The sequence below is a fragment of the Giraffa tippelskirchi genome, chromosome 10 (assembly GCF_054371585.1).
Source record: "Giraffa tippelskirchi isolate mGirTip1 chromosome 10, T2T-mGirTip1v1.2.pri, whole genome shotgun sequence".
Taxonomy (NCBI): domain Eukaryota; kingdom Metazoa; phylum Chordata; class Mammalia; order Artiodactyla; family Giraffidae; genus Giraffa; species Giraffa tippelskirchi.
Window position 1 is genome coordinate 11,545,551 of NC_137284.1, and position 14,120 is coordinate 11,559,670.

The 14,120-nt window shown below is 46.7% G+C and overlaps 1 protein-coding gene across 1 annotated transcript; it reads right to left on the reverse strand.

Annotated features, from left to right (window-relative positions):
- Positions 1 to 584: 584 nt before the first annotated feature.
- Positions 585 to 10,338, reverse strand: LOC145524806 (pregnancy-associated glycoprotein 2-like). Its single transcript, XM_081537707.1, has 9 exons — positions 10,280 to 10,338; positions 8,202 to 8,352; positions 7,111 to 7,228; positions 6,889 to 7,007; positions 5,277 to 5,470; positions 4,046 to 4,159; positions 2,325 to 2,466; positions 2,145 to 2,240; positions 585 to 737 (listed from the first exon to the last, which is right to left on the reverse strand). The coding sequence occupies exons 1-9, from the start codon at positions 10,330 to 10,332 to the stop codon at positions 585 to 587; spliced, it is 1,140 nt and encodes a 379-aa protein (XP_081393833.1). The 5' UTR covers positions 10,333 to 10,338.
- Between the last annotated feature and the right edge of the window lie 3,782 nt (positions 10,339 to 14,120).

The following is a 14,120-nucleotide window of genomic DNA, read 5'->3' on the forward strand; positions in this document are numbered from 1 at the left end:
ATGATCTGAGGTAGACCAGTCCTTTATATCCCTTCCTGGTAAAGTGATGTTTTCTGAGCTTCTTTCCTTCTGGACTAGATACTTTAGGGATATAAAACCTTGAGACAGGCAACTTCAGAGTCCTTCACTAAGTGTAGAAGCCTGAGGGAAGAAGGCTTTCAGACTTAAACAGTCAAAGATGCATAAAGGTAAGCAGCAGGGGAGGCAAAGCGTGAGCCGATGGCTTCTGATTTCTCAGGTCCAGTCACAGAGACCTTTGGCTCTGCTCTGGTTCTTGTGTCCAGACCCCCAGTATCCTTCCAATAAGTCTCCCCTTTTCTTCAAACCAGCTGGAGTTGGGCTTCTCTCACTTGTGCTTCAGACTTGATTCTAGATCCTTCCTGAATGTGATGCACCTCCCTGACCCAAAGAGAGGCACCCATTCATATGAGCACCATTGAGATGAAATCCTTTATTCTTCATAGAGAGTAGGGCTTTGCAGAGCAACAAACACAGTTCACCAGCATCCCTGGCCCCACCCACGGTGCTCTCACATGAGTGTGTGTTTGGAGAGGGCCTGATTGATTCGTGTCGTAGCCCAGCATTTACACTGCGGGAGCCAGGCCAATCCTGTTGTTTCCTCGATCGAAAACCGAGAAATACAGCTTCAGGAAGACGTTACCCAGGGTCCAGGTCTCCCACTCATTCACACGCTGTGGGCGCACGTAAAAGTTGCTGACGCAGTGGCTCGACAAACGCTGGGGAAACAAAAATACACAGTAGTCAGCCTGAGCCCTTACCTGTCTCCCTCATCAGTATCCAGAGTTAGCAAGTTTCCTGGTTTTACTTCCTCCCTTTGGTAAGAATCAAGTGACTCTCTCAGCAGCGGTGGAAGTAGGGGCCCTTCCAACAACTAGAAGGGCCAAGACATGTGGTTGCCATTAGGGAGGAAAAGGGTCAGACAGGCAGGGATTATAAGATGCAAACATATAGAGAGGATGGATAAACCACAAACTCATACTGTATCATACAGGGAACCATATTCAACCTCCCATGATTAACAGTAATGGAAAAGAATATGAAAATATATATATATATGAGCCTCTTTGCTTTATGGCAGGAATAAACAGATCATTGTAAATCAACTATACTTCAACAAAATTTTCAAAAAGAGGACAAGAATGGCCCGTAATTCCTTGCTGTTCCTACCTCCCTCTTTTCTCTGCAGAAAATTCTGTTTCTTCTCCTTCCCCACAACCCTTTTCCTTAAAACTGTGCTTGAGCCCTCTACGAAGCCTTCCTTGACAAACACTCACCCTCCCTTGTCACTCCAGGCTGGGTTTGTGATTTTTCCTGGTGCCTCCAAGTCTGTAGCTCTCATCACCCCTAATCTGCCCCCAGAACCCCTTTGAACAGCCCCCAGGTATGCCATTTGCATGGAATCCAGTTTAGATTTGCGTTGACCAAGAAGTGTTCCTCAAGTCTCCATAAGTCTGGGATTTTAGAATTAATGAAATTCCCTGTCTTCCTCAAAAGATTCTTTGAGCCCATTAGCCTGCTGTGAACTCCTGTAGAGAACTGAAATGAAGCCTCAACCGTGTGCAAGAGTTGTGCAGTCTCTGCGCACCTTTTATTCATATTAGCATCCAAATGAGGAGTCAGGTATCCCAACTCACAGATGGGGAACTGGGGCTTAGCAAGGGGAAGTTGCAGCCAAGGACTGGGGTAACCATGTAATTTATGATCCCAACCTGGCACTTTTGAGAAGGAAAGGGAGACTGTTAATCACTAGAGTGGTAGAGAACACTGGGTCTGTCCCCAGGCAACCCTCCTTGTAACTTGGCTATTTCACGGATTGCTAGAGCTGACTTTCCATGTTCATGCATCTGAGGGCTCTGGTTGAACTGAAGCTCTTTAAGGCAAAGGCCCTTAGTGTTCCCCTCTCCTTGTAGCTCCCACCATGCCAGCACGGGGTAGTGACTCCACACTTATTTCAGGTGGATCAATGTCCCAGACTGTCCTTTCTTTTCAGGTGGTTGGTTTTCTGGGAGGCACATCTGAAATGATGTGGCTGATCCTGCAGAGGGCGCCCTCCTCCCAGGAGCAGCTTATGAGTTCCTGCAAGTCCCAGATATGAGAACCAGCCCCCAGGTTTGTCCCCTCACTTGGATGTAAGCTTGGGCGGGTACTGGATAGTCTATTCCATTGATAGTGAAGACAATAGGAGGCAGTGTCCCGATGGCTTGGCAGGAAACCAAGTGCTGTAACAGAAAGAGGGAGAGAGGTTGGCTCTGCTGATCTTTGTGTAGAGAGCCTGGAAGTGACCCCATGAAGTGATCCTTCACCTCATAACGGACCAGCCTGGCGTGGATGAGTTTCTGGATTTCGCTGACCGGTCCTCTTGGGCCATGCAGGAAGGCAGTCCCTGTATCCATGAGGGCCTGGCAGCCACGTTTACAAGCGATCACTCTCCCGTTCATGGAGATGCTGAGAGAAAATGGGATAAAACAGGCACCAGCATCACTGCGAAATCTCCTCCATGACTGTCTCCTGAACATCACTGCCTGACTGTCTCCTGAACAGCCTTTCAGCTCTTGCCCTGCCTCTGTTTTCCTTTGCTCTGGTCATTTCATGCTCTTTTATGTCCCTTCAGTTATAAAATGCACCAACTCTTTCATATCTCAGGGCCTTAGCATGTGCTGGTCACCCTTCCTAGAAGACCACCTATCTCCTTGGTCTAGAGGATTTCGGCTCATCTTTCAGTTTCCAGGTTAAATGTCACTTTGACAATGAAGTCTTCCTCCTAAACCAGATCAGGCTCCTGTCTTGCTCAGTCTCTGTAGACCCTTCCCCATGTCTAGCAGGTACCAAGGTGGTAATTCACTGTGTGTGTGAGTCATTTCATGTGCGTCTGCCTCACTAGATGTGAGAGCGAGTTGTGTCCTCTGTGCCTCCCTCAAGTGCCCAGCACACAAGGGGTGCACAATGTATGTTTGTGAATGAATGAATGAATCAATGAAAAAATGAATGAGGAACATCCAGACACCTATATCTGGTGTCTGACCAATAATGGGAGTGAATATGGAGGTTCCCTGAGGCAACAGATGCTCAGAGTGTTAGTGGGAGGGAGACCCAGGCTGCCCTGGGGAAGGTTGCCTTCCTGCACCGCCCCTTCATCTGGCTCAGACACGGAGGCCCTCAGCCAGGCAATGCCTGGGCTAGCCCAGAGGGCCACTGAAACACAGGAAAGCATTTATGTGAGGCTATCACACAGATTCCCATCAATCATTGCCCCTTGTTTTCAGGCCGCTCCTGAATCCCAGCTGCCTGATTCCTTCTGTCACAGCCCCTGCCCCACTGTGTGCCTTGGAAGAAAGGCAGGTAGCTATGGCTAGGAAGGTGTCTCTCTGAGTTGCTTTCAAGTCTCAAGATTGCAGCCAACCTCTCTCCACTGCTGGGTAGCTTCTCCCTAAGAAGACCAATTTGACCGGTTTGTGAAGGCCTTGCCCTGTTTTTAAACTGGCAGTACTGTCTACTGAGAACTTTCTCAGTCCCAGGTAGCCCTGGACAGCTGGTCATCTTATCACAACTGTGTTCAGGCTGGTGAAATTCTCCCTGATCCTCTTTTCACTACACTTTAGGGTCCTCAAACATGTTCCCTCCTCACAGTGTGGTGGATGCAGCCCTCCTCCAGCTGCACAGGCCTTTCTGGACCCCATTCTCCTGGTCAGAGCCCTGATCAGGAGGCCTGGGGTGATTATCAATCCATGGGTGGTGTGTGTATCTGTGTGCTTGTATGTCTGCGTGTGTCTATATGTGTCTTGGGTGTATGTGTGTCTATGTCTGCATATCACTGTTTCTCTAGGTGTCTGTGTTTGTGTGTGTATTTGTGTGCCTTTGTATGTTTTTAAGTCTGATGCTGTGTGTGTTACTATGTGCATCTTTGTGGGTGGAGTCTGTGTCTGTGTGTGTGACTGTGTAGCTGGGGTGCATTCGTGTGTCTGCATGTGTCCATGTGCACATGTGGGAGCCTCACTTGGGGTGGCTCTCAGAGGGAGATGCTCACCTGTCCATGTTTATATGCCAGTTGCCCACTTGGGTCACGGGTACCCAGTTGAGTTCTCCCTTATAGTAAGCACGGTTCACCCCTCCAAACATCACCACGCTGCCGTTCTCCTGACTGTGGAGAGAAGGAAGAGAGTGACTTGTTGGAGGAAAGTAACACCACCCGCTGTCTGAGGGTTGTGCTTATCCACCCATCAGAGGCACCACTACAGAACCCATTTTACACATGCAGAATTTGAGGCTCAGAGGGATTGAGTAGTGGACCCGAGTTGGTCACAGCTAATGAGTGTCACAGAAGAAGTTCAAAGGTAGGCAGCCAGCCTGCGCTTTGACCCCCCAGGATTCTCAAGAGGACCTGGTCCTCTATGGTGACTTAAGTGCTCAGAAATACCCTCAGAGGACACTTTGCTGGAGGGGTATGGCTTCCTCCTTGTGTAGCCTGTCATTTTTCAAAAACAGCCCAGGCTCAAGGACAATAAGTGTGAGGGAACAGCCTCACCCAGGGTTGGCTTCACGAGCCTGTGACCTGTGCTGTTGATGGGGCTCTCCCTGTCTTGAAATCCAAATACTTGTTAAACAAAGGGTCCCACATTTTTATTTTGCACTGGCTCCCACAGACTGTGTAGCTGGTCCTGGGCTCCTGGTGAAATGCGAGTGAAGGAAACGTTCCCGCCACCCCTCTCCTTCTTTCCATACCAAGTGTGTCTGTGTGTGTGTGTGTTAGTCACTCAGTCCTGTCTGACTCTTCGAAACCCCATGGACAGTAGCCCACCAGGCTCCTCTGTCCTTGGAATTCTCCAAGCAAAGATCCTGGAGTGGATAGCCATTCCCTTCCCCAGGGGATCTTCCTGATCTAGGGATCAAACCTGGGTCCCCTGCATTGCAAGCACATTCTTTAACATCTGAGTCACCAGGAAAGCCCTTCCATTTCAAATGCATCAGCAAATCCTATTGCATTTTCTTCCAACCTGTCTCCTGACACCTTCCATTGTTCACCCTCTTCCCTCACCCCCTGGACCAAGTCCCTGCCCCTGAGCCCATGATCATGGTTTTGATCAATAAAACTTTATTTATAAATACCAGTGATGGGGCCAGGTAAGGCTCTGCGGCCATAGTTACCCTGGGCAAGACTATCTCTCAGGAAACTTCCAGATCAGGTGGTCTATAATTTTTCATGCAACTGAAAGCATCTCACAGCTGAATTAGAGAGGCCTGGCCCACCTCAGACTCACCTGCTCAAGTAGAAGGCAAAGACAGGCTCAGAAATGACTCCTTGTTTCCTCAGGTTGTCGAAGATCGGGGTGGACCCTGTGACAGTGGGGCTGGGGTAACCTAATCCCAGGATGCCATCAAAGGATACATCTTCAAACCCAGTCTCCTTCAGGCTCATGCCAAATGGCTGGGCCACACTAACAAGGTTCCCGATCTGTGGAGAGGAGAGTGTTCCCACATAAAGGATTGGGAAGTGGGGCTGGGACCGGGCTTGGGTATAGATGTCATTAGCACTGCAGAGAAGAACTGAGACCTGGCTGTACTCTGGACCAATCTCAGGTGGTCAGACCAAGCTGGGACAGGAATTCGTGTTCCATTTTTGCGGGGCTGTGGGTTTTAACATCACCTGCTCCTCCTGCAAGCACCATCTGAGTGAGTCAATTTGGCCCTCGTGCCTTCTGTACAGGTGGGGCAACCAAGAGTCAGGACAGGACCCAGTGGTGCCCCCTGAGGACACAGGAGTAGAGCAGAATAGCCTTCTCCTCGGCATCACTATGATGTGATGACAGTAAGAAAGTGAAGTCGCTGAGTGGCCAACGCTTTGCGACCCCATGGACTGTAGCCTACCAGGCTCTTCCGTCCATGGAATTTTCCAGGCAAGTGTACTGGACTGGGTTGCCATTTCCTTCTCCAGGGGATCTTCACGACCCAGGGATTGAACCCGGGTCTCCTGCCTTGCAGGCAGATGTTTTACCATCTGAACCACCAGGGAGGCCCTAATGACAGAAATGAACTGAATTCAAGGCAATGCTTGTGAATTCTGTGTCTGCCCAGAGAGATAGAAGCCCATTATATAATGTCACTGGCAAGGTCCTCCAGAAAATTCTGCCTGGGAAACACGCATTTGAGGATAAGTTTGTGTGTGCGTTTGTTTGTTTCGGAAAGAGAGAGAGAAAGAGAGAGGGCAAGGAAGGTGTGGAAATATTCAAGCACTTTGGGGAAGTCAGGCCATAGTTTTTATTATCCTGTGTTCTCACTAGAGTGAGAACGCATTTATCAGTCCCCTCCCATGTGTTTGGCCCCCTGCTTTTCCTGTCTGGATACCTGAAGCTCTGTGCTGCCCCCAGGAACCCCAGATCAGTTTTATCCTCTTCCCAATTTCCCACACCTGCTTGAGTCCTGATTGGCCAGCCCAGCTACACCACTTACTAGATGTGTAACCCTGGCAAGGCCCTTGCTCTCTGCACCTCAGTTCCTTCACGTGTATCATGAAGCTAACCATAGTACCTGTTGCGTGTGATTGTTGCAGGCTCGCATCAGTTATTACCATGAAATCGCTTAGCATAGTTTGAGAATATAAATGTGGTGTTTTCTCCCCACTCTCCCTGCTCCCAGTGAAATGAATCTTGAGCTGCTCACGGGCAAAGGAGCTGTAAGTCCATGCCCCAAGCCACTGTCTGGATTAGCTATTCTGGGAGTTTGTGTGTCAGCTGAGGCGCTATCTACCCAGGGACAGGGTCCTGAGGAGCAGACTTCCAGTCACTAGTGGACTGCCAGCTGGTCCAGCCTCTGTTTTGTAAGCAGTGGTTGCACCCAGGGCCAGCCCCGACTCAGCTTCTGTTTCCACATTACCCGAACAGTGTCATAGCCAAGATATCCCTTTATCCACGTAGCGGTGTAGTTGGTACTGAAGAACTGCCTCGTGCCCCGGAAGGTGGAAGAGTTACAAGGGTTGAAGCTGTTGTGTTTATCTGTAGACACAAGAGATGAGTGTCCGCCAGGTGCCAAGGATGAAGAAGGGAGTTGGAGGGGAAAGACAAGATAGGCGAGGTGGGGAGGGCGGTAGGCACTCACAGCAGCTGTCACTCTGGCAGTATATTGAAGACACCCACAAGCTAGATGAACCGGTGTCAAAGAGGACCTGGAACTCCTGAGGGGGTGTTCCAATGTTGATGTTGCCGACGCAGGCCAACTACAGAGGCCAAGGTGGAGCGGTTAGGGCAGACTTGGCTGCACTGGCCACCCTTGATTTGCCCACTGCTGCCACCATTGAGGTGTCCTTTGTCTCTTGAAATCACTCTGCAACCACCCCACCTCACAGCCTCTGCTCAGATCACTGCCTGATTTGATTCCTTTCCTTTCTGTTAGGGCTGCACGGCATACTGGATTTTACTGTCTTGACTCAGGATAGAACCTGCCACTCTTTCAATGGAAGCACAGAATCTTATCCATTGGGCTACCAGGGAAGTCGTGGCACCTTCATTTGAGAAGATCTCCAGTCTCCTCCTCAAAGCCCAAACTGAGTCCCTTATTCCACAGATGCCCTCCTAGGTCACCCCAGGCCACTTCTTCTAAACTTGAAGGATGTCCTCTCAACACCAGGCAGGTGGCCACTTTATTTGATAACTATTTACTCCCTGCCTGTCTCTCAGGATGGGCTGTGCATTCGTGAAGAAGAGATCCGACCTTTTTTCAAATCAATAGCAACAACAATAGTGTTAGATTCGTATGGCCTCACATGCCATAGGGACTCAGGAACGTTTTTACTGCTATCCATGCATCTGTGGAAGCTGACATTCCTGTTCCTGGGATTTCACACTTGATTTGCAGTTGTCTTTATCTTTTGATTGGCATGGCTCACCCTTCCTCTGTAACTGAGTGGCTCACTTAGTTCAGAAAGAACAATCTCCCTCAAACTAATGACACACCTTTGGCACAGAAATGGATATTTATCTGCCCCCTTGTCATCGTTGGGCCCAGTCACCAGAGACCAAAAGTTGAGGATGACACTGCCTTCTCCTTTGGGAATGGGGTCCCTGTTCCCCCGTGTTTCTGCCTCCTGCAGGAGCTCCAGCCCCAACAACCCCACTGGCATCTCCACCTGAACCCCAGTGCAAAGCCAGAGCACCAGGGGACGCTGTGGAGCACCATCCTCCCACACTCACATCCTTGAAGGTCCTCAGGGGATGATAAGTTATGCTTTGGTCATTAGTGGCTTTCTGGGACCAGCTGAAAGTGTGTTCCTCAGAGGAATTTGGCAGCAAAGTTCTTTCCCTTACGGTTTCTGGCATGGTCTTCGTTTGTGTAACAGGGATTCTTTCACCAGCCATGAGGAAAAGAAAACAAAGAAGGGGCAGCAATCAGCGGTCTGTGTTATACAGGCTGTCATACCTGACGTTGTAACGGCACTGTGCATTTTCCAAGCATTTTTATGAGTGTCACATTATTATTAGGATGCCATCCAATGACCATGGCAAAGACCTCGGTCTGAACACAGATTCTGTTCCATAATTTTTGGTAAGGCATATGACCATTTGAAGTCTCAATTTCCCCATTGATAAAAAGGTGAAATATAATAATCTTCACCTCCACTCCCCACATAAATGGCTTAGATAGTAAGTGAGATGATGGATATAATGCACCTGATATATAGGAAGTCTCAACAACATCAGCCATTATCATCGCTGTGGCCATCCCACAGTATCCTTCTCAAGGATGCTTGGGGAAAGAGGTAGAAGGGGTTCATCATTCTCTTTATACATGGGGGGAATTTGAAATTCAAGGAGTTGGAGACTTGGCTGTGGTCATACTGCTTGTTAGAGCTAAAAGAGCAGAGAAATAGTACTACTGATCTTTCTTCTGGGCTCAAGCAGAAGAGAGGAGGCCAGGAGATAGGGAATAAATAAAGAAAGTGAAGGGAAGACAAGTAGAAGGTTTTTAAGAAGGGAAAGCCTAACAGAGGTCCGCTGAGTTGAAGAAACACAAGCTGGAATCAAGATTGTCAGGAGAAATACCAATAACCTCAGATATGCAGATGACACCACCCTTATGGCAGAAAGTGAAGAAAAACTAAAAAGCCTCTTGATGAAAGTGAAAGAGAAGAGTGAAAAAGTTGGCTTCAAGCTCAAATTTCAGAAAACGAAGATCATGGCATTTGGTCCCATAACTTCATGGGAAATAGATAGGGAAACAGTGGAAACAGTGTCAGACTTTATTTGGGGTGGCTCCGAAATCACTGTTGATGGTGATTGCAGCCATGAAATTAAAAGATGCTTACTCCTTGCAAGGAAGGTTATGACCAACATAGACAGCATGTTTAGAAGCAGAGACATTACTTTGCCAACAAAAGTCCGTCTAGTCAAGGCTATGGTTTTTCCAGTGGTCATGTATGGATGAGAGAGTTGGATGGTGAAGAAAGCTGAGTGCTGAAGAATTGATGCTTTTGAACTGTGGTGTTGGAGAAAACTCTTGAGAGTCCCTTGGACTGCAAGGAAATCCAACCAGTCCATCCTAAAGGAGATCAGTCCTGAGTGTTCATTGGAAGGACTGATGTTGAAGCTGAAACTCCAATACTTTGGCCACCTCATGCGCAGAGTTGACTCATTGGAAAGAAACCCTAATGCTGGGTAGGATTGGGGGCAGGAGGAGAAGGGGACGACAGAGGATGAGATGGTTGGACGGCATCACCGACTCGATGGATATGAGTTTAGGTAAACTCCAGGAATAGGTGATGGACAGGGAGGACTGGCGTGCTGCGATTCATGGGGTCGCAAAGAGTTGGTCACGACTGAGCAATTGAGCTGAACTGAACTGAAGAGAGTTCGGAATGCACAGAGACATCTGAAGAGATAGATAAAATCGAGAGATACAGAATTGAAGACACAGACATATTTACACAGAAATGAAGACAGACCATAGAGATTTAGAACCACATACAGGAGAAATGTTGTTTGTTAAGACCACACCTACAGTTGCACAGGTTGTGCACTGAACAATTTCAAAGAATGCAATTTTACATAGGACATTATGTGGCTGGACCACAGAGTTCTGCATACCTACAGGTTTCCCCGGAGAGCCTAGGGCCTCACAGAATCTGTGGCAAGGTACTTATCAAGTGATAGATGACTTTACACTGTCAGGGAGTGATTACATTCCCTTCTAACCCTTACAGGCAGAAGAATAAGACATTGGGAATAAAAAAACCAAAAAAACGGACGATGTCAATTATATTCCCCGCACTTACATGACTATGCACTCTGAGAGAGCTACCAGCCCCAGGAGTCCAAGCCACTTCATGCTTCTTTCCTCAACTGAAGTACTCAGGACACATTGAGTTCTGAGCATGCACTGGCGGTGAAGATTACCTAGCTATATATGCTCTAACCTGCTCTAATGTTCTCCTTTAAGCCACCATGAGTCTGATGAGAAATATGAACCTGTAGATAAAATCTTTGCCTCTATTGGTGTCTGTGAGGAGTGGCCAGGGAAAACTCTCATAATACAGAAAATTCCACTGTAATCTCTTCCTTCATTCCTGGGTGAAAAACCAAACTGAACTGAACAATCTAAGTGTGGGGAGACTCTTTCCAACTTGTAGGTAAAACACTGCTAATAAAGTGATAGAAGGAAATGTTACGGGCCATGTTAGACATTTGTGATCTCGTGTGGTCTTCCTAGCAACTTCATGAGATGTGCATTGCTGTCCACAGATGGAGAGGAGACTTCTAGGAGGAAAAGAGGTCAAATGGCGGAGTCGGACACTACTGAAACGACTTGCACAACACAACACAGCCCAGTGATGTTTGGGTGGCTTTAGGAAGTGGGACAGATGGCACAGATCAGCGACAGCATTGACACTAAACTGCATTGAAGTTCTACAGCGATATTACAAAAGAGCAATTTCAATATTGGAAGAAATGTCTGACTCTTTGAGATGCCATGGACTGTAGCCTGCCAGACTCCCCCATACATGGAATTCTCCAGGCAAGAATACTGGAGTGGGTTGCCATTATCTACTCCAGATGACCTTCCCAACACAGGGATCAAACCCGTGGCTCCTGCATTGGCAGGAGTTCTTTACCACTAGCACCACTTGGGAAGCTGTGATGCTGTTAGGGAAATTAAAATTGAGGCAGTCTTCTTCAGGCTTCAGAAGTAGGGCAGCAGACCTCTGATCAAATTCTGACCTTTCCTGGACTCTGCCTGGACTACATGCGTGCTGCAAGCACACCAACGGTTATCAGTGACGGCAACTAGCACCTTAGATAAGAAGAGGGAGTGAGTCTTGGAATTTCCTGAGCCCCTTGAGGCCTGGCTAGCCCCCAGGGTCTGGAAAATCCTGTAATTCACAAGGTGAAAGAAAAGGCCTTGTAAAAAATTAACGTCAAATTAGAGGTTCGCTTCTACAGGGAAACTGATTATGATATCAGATTGCAGCCTGGGATTATAAGTGGAGGGCCCCAAACCTGCAATTTGTAGTTCTACCTGTGATGTCCAAAGACCACCTAGGACTATTTCCCAATTGGGATTCCAGATTGCCTTCCTCTGGAACTTTCCAGGGCTCTGCAATTCTGGACAGGTTGTCAGCCGAAGTAGGTGATTTACAAGCTGCTACTTCTCTCTGTTGATTCCATTTTTTCTTTAAGGACTGTATATTGAAATTAAGTCAAATAATTATTTTTAGCAACTGAAATTCTTTGTAAAGGGTTGTTTATTGTGTTATCTCATTGTTTGAACGTAAAATGAAATCAAACTTTCAGCAAAACCTCATTTGCCCCTATGAGTCAATTCTTGAAAAATGCCACTCTTTAATCAAGTTTTTTGTTACTGGATGGGAAGATTTGCCTTGCTTCTTATTAGCTACTTAATGGGGCATATCCACAGGAGTGTGTTAGATTTGGGACTTAAGCTAAAGCTGGCCACAACTTCAGAAGTTACTGAGCTTTTGTAGGTCATTCCAATTGAGAAAGGACAAGAATAATTGGTGCTGGTCCCATAAGGTTCATGAAGCCAAATTACGATCCAATGATCTCTGTTCATTTCCAAGGAAAACCATTCAATATCACAGTAATCCAAGTCTATGCCCAGACCAGTAACGCCGAAGAACCTTAAGTGGAACGGTTGTATGAAGACCTACAAGACCTTCTAGAACTAACACCCAAAAAAGATGTCCTTTTCATTATAGGGGACTGGAAAGCAAAAGTAGGAAGTCAGGAAACACCGGGCATAAGACGCAAATTTGGCCTTGGAGTACAGAATGAAGCAGGGCAAAGGCTAATAGAGTTTTCCCACGAGAACGCACTGGTCATAGCAAACATCCTCTTCCAACAACACAGGAGAAGACTCTATACGTTGGCATCACCAGATGGTCAACACCGAAATCAGACTGATTATATTCTTTGCAGCCAAAGATGGAGAAGCTCTATACAGTCAGCAAAAACAAGACTGGAAGCAGACTGTGGCTCAGATCATGAACTGCTTATTGCCAAATTCAGACTTAAATTGAAGAAAGTAGGGAAAACCAATAGTCCATTCAGGTATGACCTAGAACAAATCCCTTATGAGTATACAGTAGAAGTGACAAATAGATTTAAGGGACTACATCTGATAGGCAGAGTGTCAGATGAACTATGGACAGAGGTTCGAAACATTGTACAGGAGACAGGAATCAAGAAAATCCCCATGGAATAGAAATGCAAAAAAGCAAAATGGCTGTCTGAGGAGGCCCTACAGATAGCTGGGAAGAGAAGAGAAGTGAAAAACAAAGGAGAAAAGGAAAGATATTCCATCTGAATGCAGAATTCCAAAGAAGAGGAAGGAGAGATAAGAAACCTTCCTCAGCATTCAGTGCAAACAAATAGAGGAAAACAACAGATTGGGAAAGACTAGAGATCTCTTCAAGATACCAAGGGAACATTTCATGCAAAGATAGGCTCGATAAAGGACAGAAATGATATGGACCTAACAGAAGCAGAAGATATTAAGAGGAGGTGGCAAGAATACACTGAAGAACTGTACGAAAAAGATTCTCACGACCCAGATAATCACGATGGTGTGATCACCCATCTAGAGCCAGACATCCTGGAATGTGAAGTCAAGTGGGCCTTAGAAAGTATCACACGAACAAAGCTAGTGGAGTAGATGGAATTCCAGTTGAGCTTTTTCAAATCCTGAAAGATGATGCTGTGAAAGTGCTGCACTTGATATGCCAGCAAATTTGGAAAACTCAGCAGGGCCACAGGACTGGAAAAGATCAGTTTTCATTTCAATCCCAAAGAAAGGCAATGCCAAAGAATGCTCAAACCACAGCACAATTGCACTCATCTCACATGCTAGTAAAGTAATGCTCAAAATTCTCCAAGCCAGGCTTCAGCAATACGTGAACCATGAACTTCCAAATGTTCAAGATGATTTCAGAAAAGGCAGAGGAATGAGAGATCAAATTGCCAACATCTGCTGGATCATCGAAAAAGCAAGAGAGTTCCAGAAAAACATCCATTTCTGCTTTATTGACTATGCCAAAACCTTGGACTGTGTGGATCACAATAAACTGTGGAAAATTCTGGAAGAATTGGGAATACCAGACCATCAGACCTGTCTCTTGAGAAACATGTATGCAGGTCAGGAAGCAACAGTTAGAACTGGACATGGAACAACAGACTGGTTCCAAATAGGAAAAGGAGTATGTCAACGCTGTATATTGTCACCCTGCGTATTTAACTTATATGCAGAGTACATCATGAGAAACGCTTGGTTGGAAGAAACACAAGCTGCAATCAAGATTGCCAGGAAAAATATCAAATAACCTCAGATATGCAGATGACACCACCCTTATGGCAGAAAGTGAAGAAGAACTAAAGAGCCTCTTGATGAAAGTGAAAGAGGAGAGTGAAAAAAATTGGCTTAAAGCTTAACGTTCAGAAAACTAAGATCATGGCATCTGATCCCATCACTTCATGGGAACTACATGGGGAAACAGTGGAAACAGGGTCAGACTTTTTTGGGGGGGCTCCACAATCACTGCTGATGGTGATTGCAGCCATGAAATTAAAAGATGCTTACTCCTTGCAAGGAAGGTTATGGCC